This window comes from Musca autumnalis, unplaced genomic scaffold, assembly GCF_047663935.1.
Source record: "Musca autumnalis isolate F117 unplaced genomic scaffold, ASM4766393v1 scaffold_1, whole genome shotgun sequence".
In the NCBI taxonomy this organism is placed as follows: Eukaryota; Metazoa; Arthropoda; class Insecta; order Diptera; family Muscidae; genus Musca; species Musca autumnalis.
The window spans coordinates 2,679,521-2,689,446 of NW_027411644.1; the positions used below are offsets into that span (position 1 = coordinate 2,679,521).

At 39.0% G+C, this 9,926-nt stretch overlaps 1 protein-coding gene across 19 annotated transcripts in view; it reads left to right on the top strand.

Moving 5' to 3' along the window:
- The window catches only part of LOC141406746 (uncharacterized), a 62,797-nt gene extending 53,272 nt beyond the window's left edge, over positions 1–9,525 (top strand). For all 19 annotated transcript variants that reach the window (XM_073954948.1, XM_073992841.1, XM_073955627.1 and 16 more), the window contains 9 exons: positions 2,052–2,573; positions 3,440–3,556; positions 3,616–4,048; positions 4,124–4,240; positions 4,312–4,703; positions 4,763–4,907; positions 4,973–5,122; positions 5,198–5,375; positions 5,435–9,525. In XM_073954948.1, coding sequence (XP_073811049.1) covers positions 2,065–2,573; positions 3,440–3,556; positions 3,616–4,048; positions 4,124–4,240; positions 4,312–4,703; positions 4,763–4,907; positions 4,973–5,122; positions 5,198–5,375; positions 5,435–8,292 — 4,899 coding nt within the window. In that variant the 5' untranslated portion in view covers positions 2,052–2,064 and the 3' untranslated portion in view covers positions 8,293–9,525. The remainder of the gene's footprint in view (positions 1–2,051; positions 2,574–3,439; positions 3,557–3,615; positions 4,049–4,123; positions 4,241–4,311; positions 4,704–4,762; positions 4,908–4,972; positions 5,123–5,197; positions 5,376–5,434) is intronic.
- Positions 9,526–9,926: the final 401 nt, after the last annotated feature.

Consider the following 9,926-nt stretch of genomic DNA (forward strand, 5'->3'; position numbering starts at 1 on the left):
TTATATAGTCGTCCCCGCCCGACTTTGATCCTTTCCTTACTGGTTTTGTAAATTACTTTTGTTTGTTCGTCTATATTCGTAATAATTTAGGCATCCATAGCTCAGCCCCAAGAAGACATATGTATGTACATACCTAATATTTCGTATATCCGTTTTATATGTCGTTAAGAACTCCTCATTTTGAAATCAGCGCGCTAAATTTGCGCTAAAGCGAGTAAATCGATCTACAAAATTTGACAATTCGTGTGAAAAGAATAAACATTTTTACAAAAAGAATCATTTCTATACAGTTCGTATGTTGTAGAAAGTTGTTTATTGAGATTTTAGGTACGTTTTTGTAGTTAGTTGTTTCCTAGAATTTTTAACGCTTTAAAATAGACCAAGAAAAAAAATTATGAAAGAAATTTGATGTTGTTGATGAAGCTTGATGTATTTACAATTTTTTTCTATATGACAATAGCTACAATTTTGTCACAGGAGAAAATCAAGCTTTTAGACGGTTTGCAAGATATAAGTCTCACCAAATTATTCCTTTGGACATAAAGGCCTCAAAGTTTTGGGGTCCCATAACAATAAATATTGATGAGATAGGGGAAAACTACGGGACGTGCGTCTTCTCTTTTTTGGCCTTCTATCATGCTGCGGTGTCAGGATATGGTTAATAACTTTCGTGTTGCACAGTGTAATATAAACATAAAAAGAAGTTGAATCCATTGATAAAGTATTACAAAATTCCTGTCTTCTTTTTAGTAGGTAACTTTTTACCCATGTGCGTACCCAGCAAACCAAATGTCTGATGTCCGACACGTCTGAACAATTTCGGAAGCAAAGTCGTTCAGATTTCGTTCCGATTTCTAAACGATTTTTCGGAGAGGAAATAGTTCAGATTTTGTACCGATTTCGTTCAGATTTCGGAACGAATGTCGGATAGAAATTTCCTTTCCGAATTTCTTAAGGATTTTCTTCAGATTTCGTTACGAAATCGGACCGAAATCGTTCCGATGTCGCTGCGACATCTTGTTCCGAAATTATGTCAACCACTTCATACAACTTTCGTTAAGATATCGTTACGATTTCGGACGATACGTCCGACATTTTGTACCGATTTCGTTACGAAGTCGGTACGATTGGTTTGCTGGGTACTTACTCTATATATACATATGTGTGTGTATGTATTTGGTGGAAGGTGACAATATCAGTTAACAGTTTTTGAAAAGAAATATTGCGTATACTTGTGAATTAAAAAGAAATCAGTTTCCAGATTTCGTAAAACTTTAAATTTTGGACATTTTTAATTTTTGGTTGGAAAACCTAAACATATCATAAACATGGATTTCTTTGAAATTTAATAGAGGTGTCAAAGACAACTACATAACGGGAGTTAAACAACAAATTAATAACATTTGTGCAAGCCTTTATACCAAATAAAAACCTTGTGTTTGCAGGAAAAGACCAAAGTCGGACGGGCCGACTATGTGATACTCTATCTTATCAACTAAACATTAAATAGGATGAAAATATATAAGGCGGCTATAGTTAGCTCTGAACTGAATATAACAAAAATTGACCGACTCTACTCTTGACTGATTTCGGCAAGAAGTAGCGAATTTATTTAACGAATTTAGTGTACAATAAACCTCACATCGGATGAAAAATGTATTTGGGAGATATATTCAAATCTGAACAGATTAGATATAACTTCGCAAACTTATTTATTTTCCGAATTCCGCGACATTTTCCAATTTGCATCAAAAATAGACAGAATTTGCATATTTGGTGCACCGAATACCTCTAATCGGGCGAATATACATATATATTGGAGCTATATCCAAATCTTTATCTTCAATATTCAAAACTGGACGTATTTCACTTTTTGTTGTTTTTTTTTTACATATAAAACGTTCCATTTCCCTTAAACATCATTGTGAAGCCCATAATCATGGTGCCATTAGTGAATGAAAAAATAATTACATTTACTAAATAAACCTTGCCATAACCTTTTTTTGCCTTTATATTTTTCCATTTTTAACCAACAATTTTTATATTTACAGCGAATGATATTCAATGATGCTCTTGCCTTCAGGGCGTTCAAATGGCGATGTTCATGCAGCAAATAATACTAAACAAACGAACAACTCATTATTGACAAGAACTTCTTCAACAACACAGGACAGTAAGACGGAAAATGTCGGCATCATTTTATCGACAGTGTCGTCTTCTAGTACAGACCCTTCGCAAGCGGGACATATTTCTTTATCGGCCCCTACTTCAACACTTTCGACACCAGCATCGCATTTACCGCAAATACACAGCACGTCCATGTTGCATTCAAATTCACCCGGAAGTCGAAGTGAAACGGGAACAACAACATCTGGCCGTTGCACGGACGATACGAAAACCGCACTCATGACCAATGGAAATGTTAGTGCTTGTATGGGAGCCTTGGTTGCCGTAACTCCGGCCACAATTGGAAATTGGGCGGAGATGGACCGTCATTTAGAAACGTTACAGGCAAATCTTAAACATGGCTGGACAGCACATTTGGGCAAGGAAGGACGACTTTACTATTGCAAGTAAGTAGTTAACGGCAATTATAATTTTATCAATATTCATGTGGCACACAAACAAATAAATCATCCACATCCACCAAGCAACTCTAAATAGAATAGAAAACTAAACCGACCAACAAAGGTTTTTAAAATGCCAGAGGTCAGAAAATGTCTCTGCATCGGGCCATTGCTAATATTTCCTAAACGGAACAAAATCATCAGGGCAAGCGACAGTTTGTTATTAGTAAGCAGGTTACCTGTATTTGACGGTATTAATCAATTGTGGGTGGGAACAGTGCTTTGCAATCTAGTCCGGTCACTTTTTGCCTTACACCCTTACCCTTGGGTTTAGTCCAGCCTCAGCACTGGGCTTATTGCATGGAACGAACGAACAATGGACAAACTCAATTATACCTAATTGTTTTAAGTAATTTTTCACTTAGCTGTTGGCGACGAAGCGACAAAACAAGCTCGTTTCAAGCAACAAATCGGAATTGAATTAATTATCCACATCAGTGACAGACAGACTGTAAATCACCGGTACTGGTCCAATGTTAGTGAGATATGCACAAATCTACATACACACATACTAATGCATTTATGTCAGGTCCCCAACGAGCGCATCAATCGATAAAAAGATGAATGCATTCAGCATTAATGGGTAGGTAGGTAGCTAGGTATAAACGAAAGAAAATCAAATTATGAGAAACCTTATTCAGCTTGACAGACATGGTATCTGTGGTTTGCCCATATACCCACCGGTAGCAACATAGTTGCGCTTACCATGATGACACATTTAAACGCAAGAAGGGAGGGGGTGTCAGAAGTTTGCAATTCTCCTCAACTGAAACCAATGGAGCAATAGAAATAACAATTCCCATTTTCTTTAGCCATGTAACACAAACGTCGGGCTGGTTGCCGTCTTGTGAAGATTGGAGTAAAAGCGAAGAACTTCCTTATGGCTGGGAGAGAGCTATTGATTCGAAGGGTCGAACGTATTTTATAAAGTAAGTAAGGTTTCTTTTAGATTTGTGATCATTTACATTTGTTGTTGTTTTTATTACAGTCACCTTAACAAGACATCAACGTATGAGTCACCTGAGTGTGTGAACTGGGACGAGAAGCCTCCGGAGCCACGAGTGGTTGTCCTACAGAGAAGTCCTACGATGGGCTTCGGGTTTGTAGCTGGGAGTGAAAGACCTGTAATTGTTCGATTTGTAACCGAGGATGGTCCCAGTATGAATAAACTTCAGCCTGGCGATCACATTCTTGCTGTCAACGGAGAAGATGTCATGGACGCACCCAGGGATCGTGTAATTCAATTAGTGAGAGCTTGTGATGCACAGGTGACACTCTTAGTATGTCAACCTGTTCCCAACCGGACGCCTGGTAGAAAATCCACTTTGCTCTCGGCCGGTAAGAAAGCCAAACTTAAGTCTAGACCTAGTCGGGTTCGCTTCGCTGAAAGCGTGTGTGTAAATGGAGCTCCCTTGTTTCCGGTAAATATTCTCTTTTCTTGACATTGACAACTGAGTGCTTTGAATTGTATTTTTTTACTCTATTCTTTCTTAAAGCCATCTGCCTTTTCTTTGGGTGATATTTGCGTTCCGCCAATGGCTAATGTCTTAAAGGTTTTTCTAGAAAACGGACAAACCAAATCATTCAAATATGACGCAACGACCACCGTTCAGGTAAATATGCCACACTATTTACATATTTATGTAGATGGGCCTCAATCAATGAGTAATTTCAATATTAACAGGATGTTGTCACCTCGTTATTGGACAAGTTGTGCTTTAAATCAGGGGAAATTTTTAGTCTCGTCTTGGAACACGTTAAAAGTCTTAAACGCAATAAACTCACCTTACTAGACCCTGAAGAATCATTGGCAAAGATTGCCTCTAGACCGGGAGCTCATAAGCTGCGGTGTCTCTTTCGAGTTACATTCGTACCCATGTCGGCAGCCGATTTAGCACAAAGAGATCTCAATGCACTGGACTACTTGTACATGCAATGCTGTAATGATGTTTCGCAGGAAAGATTCGCTCCTGAGCTGCAACCGGATGTTGCTTTACGTTTGGCTGCCTTACATATGCATCAACATGCCCTAGCGAATGGCGTGCATCCATCAAAATTGACGGTTAAAGTAGTAGAGTAAGTATCTTTGATATCCATTGACGGCTTTCTATAATTCTATTTTCATGAAATAATAGGCGGGAGTTTGGTCTTGAGCGATTTTTACCAGCAACATTGTCGGAAGGGATGAAGCGAAAGGAATTGAGGCGTTTGATATCACATTTTCTAAAAATGAACGCTGAGATGACAGGTTCATCAGGCAAAGTACTAACTCAACTACAAGTGAGTAAATGATGAATGCGACATTCAGAACCCCAAATGACTCGACCACTGTTTGCTTCCTTTAGGCCAAATTGCATTATTTAGACATCATAGCCGGCTTACCGAGTTACGGGGCAAAATGTTTTAGCACCAACCAAAGGGAAGGCGTAGAGAGGGTATTACTTGTGAGCCCCAGATTTGGCCTAAGTCAAATTTCAAATGCCAGAAATTCTGTTGTGAGTTACATACATATAAATAAATTATTGTGAAAAAAATAATTCTAATTTTATATGTTATTCCTATTTATGCAGCCTCAAGCAATATCATCCATCGAGGACTTTAGTCATGTCGTTGTCGTCAGAGAAGACGATGTTACATGTAGCGTGTGTGTATACATGCAGGGCGATCGCTTTGTGAAATTTTTTATGGAAGACAGAGATGCTTGCGAATTTTCTTTATGTCTAGCTGGCTACTATAGGCTAATATCGGGTAATTATTTTTACCACGATTCCACCTGGACTCACTCATTTACAACTCATTACTTTTAGGCAAAACTCTTCCGATCTCGCGAGAACGAGATCCTGTGGATGAAGACAATGCCCCGTCGTATTTGGCTCAGCACACTGTTCTTCCTGCAGCATGGAGCTACTTAGCACCTTTTCACAGTAGAGCACACACTATGAGCTTCATTGTTCCACCTCCTTATCATCCGAGCAAATTACACACAGACCAAAAATCCAGTGAATTGGGCGAACGAACATCCATCGATGATCCGGCCAACACAAATTGCGTATCAAATGTGAACTCGAGTACAAACATGCCCTTACTGTCGACCGCGGCTATGGATTTGGATATCCACAGCGTTGTAGCCACTGAGCTACTAGAGGAAGCCAAAGATTCAGGAATGAGTGATAGCAGTGGTGGCGGCGGCAGTAACTATGGCGATCGTTCTCAGTCCAAAAATGAAGAAGTGCTTAGGCGAGTGCAAGAAATGCAGAAAATGGTCGAAAACTCGGAACAATATTTGAATGAGCAGGACGAATTTGTGCAGGACTTTGGCAGATCAACCACAGCTAACGCCACCTTCAATAGTTGGCAAACCTCATCCGTTGCTCTAAACAGTGGGCCAATAACTGCGACAGGTGTAATAGAATTTGATAGCGACTGCGACAGTTTAAACAGCAGTAAGTTGTCATCCAATGAAGAAACGCCACCACAACAAGGATCTTTAAAACACAGCGATTCTTTAGTGTTATTGGCAGAGACAATCAATCATGACTTAACGGGCATCACGCAAGGTCTGATCTCAATCGGAGAGAAGCCTAACGAAGTGAGGCGTAAAAAACCCACTCTGTCGGACACATCCAGTCCCAGACCGGAGCGTAAAGTGAATGGCTTCAGTCAACTACTCAGTAATTTGCAGGCTTTGGGCGACTTTTCGCAAAGCGAAAGTGACTCTGAGTCGATTGCTTCCCCCACCAATTCGCCAACCACACGACGACCTTCTTTGCTTAATACAAATGATAAATCTAGTCGGAAGCAAAATCTAGCATACCGTTCAAGTTTCGGTCTCCATAGTCCGGACAGCAATAACTTTGGCATGGAAACAAAGGACTATAATCTGAAAGAGTATTTGAAGCAACTCAAGGAGATCAGCAATGTGGATAATGAGAGCCAGGACACCGACGCAGCAGCTAAAAAGCTTTCAGAGATATACGGTTTCGAAATAAGGGGTGATACTTTCATTGAGACAGACAGTGATTTGATTGATCTTCGTGCCATACCCCCACCGCAAACACCGGACGAGCTTGACGCTCTGTCATTGCTAAATGCAGCGCCAAATGGTTTTGGCGATTTCAATAAGAGATCATTGTGCGACATGGGAGATCACGACTTAGATAAATTCTTAGAAAAGGTTGTAGTAGCACCACCAACACATAAGGCAACGCCAGCAAAAGAATTGACACCCGAAGAAATTATGTCCTTCATTATACCACCACCTCCCAACTTGGACGAAATTGACAAATCTATAAAGAAAAACGATACTATTCTGAGTGAAAGTCTATACAGCAATTCGTCGACGGTGAAGAGGGACGATCGGTCGACAATGTCACCTCAAAAGTCTAACGAGGATAATAAGGGCCATGTTATTGAGTACGCAACCGTAGAGAGGAAGAGTACATTTTCATGCTGTCCTAAATCTAAAAAAGACGAGACAGCAGATACTTGCGAAGAAGGTGCTGTCAAATTGAAATTGCCACCGAGATCTCAATCAGTTGACCAAACGGCGCCAGCAAGACCTCCAAAGAGCGTAGAACTCTTGCAACGCTATTCACCAAAGAAGATTTTGCCATCTTCTCCATCCCCAGTGCCTGAAAGAAACGTGTCTCATTCCCACGTATTAGAAGAAACCCCACCTCTGTTGCCGCCACGCACAATTGTAAATAACACTCGCCAAATGTCATATGACGAACGTGAGCACGATCGCCAGCTTATTTCACCAATGGTGAGTCCTCTGGCCCCAAAGAAACCTCCATTGCCTCCAATAGCCACGAGACCAATAGTAAGAAAAAGTCCTTTACCTATGAACTATCCCGGTGCCATTGACGTGAAAACTTCCACACACCCTCTGTCAACACCACCTGTTCAGAGTCGGACCTACCATCCCTCTTCCAACAATTCCACGATTCACAGTCCACTATTAACGCCATCGCAAAGTCCATCTACATTCTCAAATCAGCATATAAGCCAACAGTATTCACCAGCAAATCGAGAACAACGACAACCACAACCAACGCCATATCCACACCTAAATTCGCCACAATCGAGCAGAAAAAATAACCCCGTTGGCCACTTACATTCAAACACTCGGTCCATTCCGACATCTGGTACCAAATTGATCATTAAAAATGGCCATGTCATAGACGCTGAAGCACTGCTTGCCAAGACCGATGTAGCAATGGCAGGGCTTTTGGTGAAGTTAGATCAAGTAGCTGCCCAGTGTACGGCAGCTCAAGCAGCCGGTGGTGGTTCAAGCATAGATGAAGATAAATTCCAGAGGGCTCGTAATGAACTTACCGAGCAAACATTAGTTTTAGTTACAGCCTCCAAATATCTTGTGGTAGCAATGTCGGATCCCACTCTTTCCGCAACATTGCCAGAACACCTAACTTCATGTCTTACAGCTATACGAAGAATAACCGAATTGACTCAGGACATGACACGCCATACGTCTGCACCTCTACAAACACGAAATATAGTTTTGAAAGTGCACGATGTCGAATCGAGTTTTCGTGAATTGGTCGGCGTGCAAATGGGCAATGCCGGGCAATTGGCCTTGCAGGCAGAATGCTTGGCAAACGTCTTGGCGACACTGCTACGAAGTCTTCGGGTATTCTCTCCTTAATTTGTCTCTCAACAACTTTCCCTTAACCGCATTTCCATGACATGTCTATCAATCCCTCTTGATGTAAATTATTTATCACTTCATCGACTTCTACTTATTCTGTTTCTGTTACAGGTCAAAAAATAAAAAATATCTGCTCATTTTACAAATACACACATACAAACTTATATCGTAAGAATCGTCATCTATTGATAACCCAAGCACGCGTAATAATCAAAATATAGCTCAAACTAAAGACATTTACTCTACTAGTGAATATTCCAGTTTTGCATGAGATGTAGTGAACTCTTAATTTTTACATACAAGTATTTATTATATGATGTGGGAAGCAAATAAAAAATATATTCCCTGTGCATTGGTGAATCGTGAATCAAAACCAATTTTTGACCAAACAATAATCAAAATTTTGACTTGTGATAATAAATCAAGATTCATATGTATTTTCATTATGTAAATCGTTATTTAAACTATATACATATATATCGCCCACTCCTACGTACATATCTCATACATACCTACATATATCAGCAATGGTCCTTATATCGACCCCATTTTAATTTGTACACCTTATCCTAGCATATCCCTTGCAACCGAAAAGGAATTGTATTCGAAAGAAAAACTATAGCTTATAATTTATGATTGTATCTTTGTTAAAGTTCAAGTATTTACATACTTCTCGTTTATATTGACAATTTGTTATATTGTTTTAATTTTAAATAGATTACGACTATGTTATTTTACTTGCGCAGCTCGGACCTATTGTTCGAAGTTAATCGATGTCACACACTCAATGAAATCCGAATATTATACATTTGTTTTTTTTTTTACACATACATATGTATGTATATTATTTTATCTAGTTTTGTAAAAGCCATATCAAATAAATCTAAATACAGACATACCCTTATTACAGGCAATACAGACGAACATCCATTTAGGCATAGTTAATATTCTAGTATTTAATCAACTCTATCATGGAAACATAGTAATCCAGTTATTCATAAACCAAAAATTAATACACTTAATAAATTAATGTTTAATTCAACAATGGAATATTGTATTTAACAAATAACCATTAAACAACAAGAAACATACATACATACCTACATACATAATATGTATTTAACCTTAACCACAATTAACGGTTTACGCTTTGCCGAATAAAAAGAACCTATCGAGAAATAAAACGGAAATAAAAAACCCAAACTCAGTTAACTGGGTGTTAATTTAAAATATGCGTTTTAATCAGGGTCTTAATTATAGGTCTGTACGATAACTTCGCAAGTACATACATAAATACATAGTTACTCAGCAATTTCTCAGTAAATTCTCTCAACTAATTTTACTCTCTCGAAGCTAAAAATTTGGGGAAAAGATTTAATTAAACAATTGAAGGTAGTTTATGAAAATTATTTGATTTTCCATTGCTACAACATCTCATAAACGACATGGTGTCCCACCTACTCCATGGATGCACCGCTTTTTGCTGGGATTTGATACTTTAAATGTTAAAATTTCATGGCATACATGGAAATTTTCAGTTCTGGGAACTGAGGCAGATGCGACTGAGAAGGCGACATCAAGACTGGTGTTGTACCTATATTTCGTCGAATTTGTATATTCTATACAGGGCG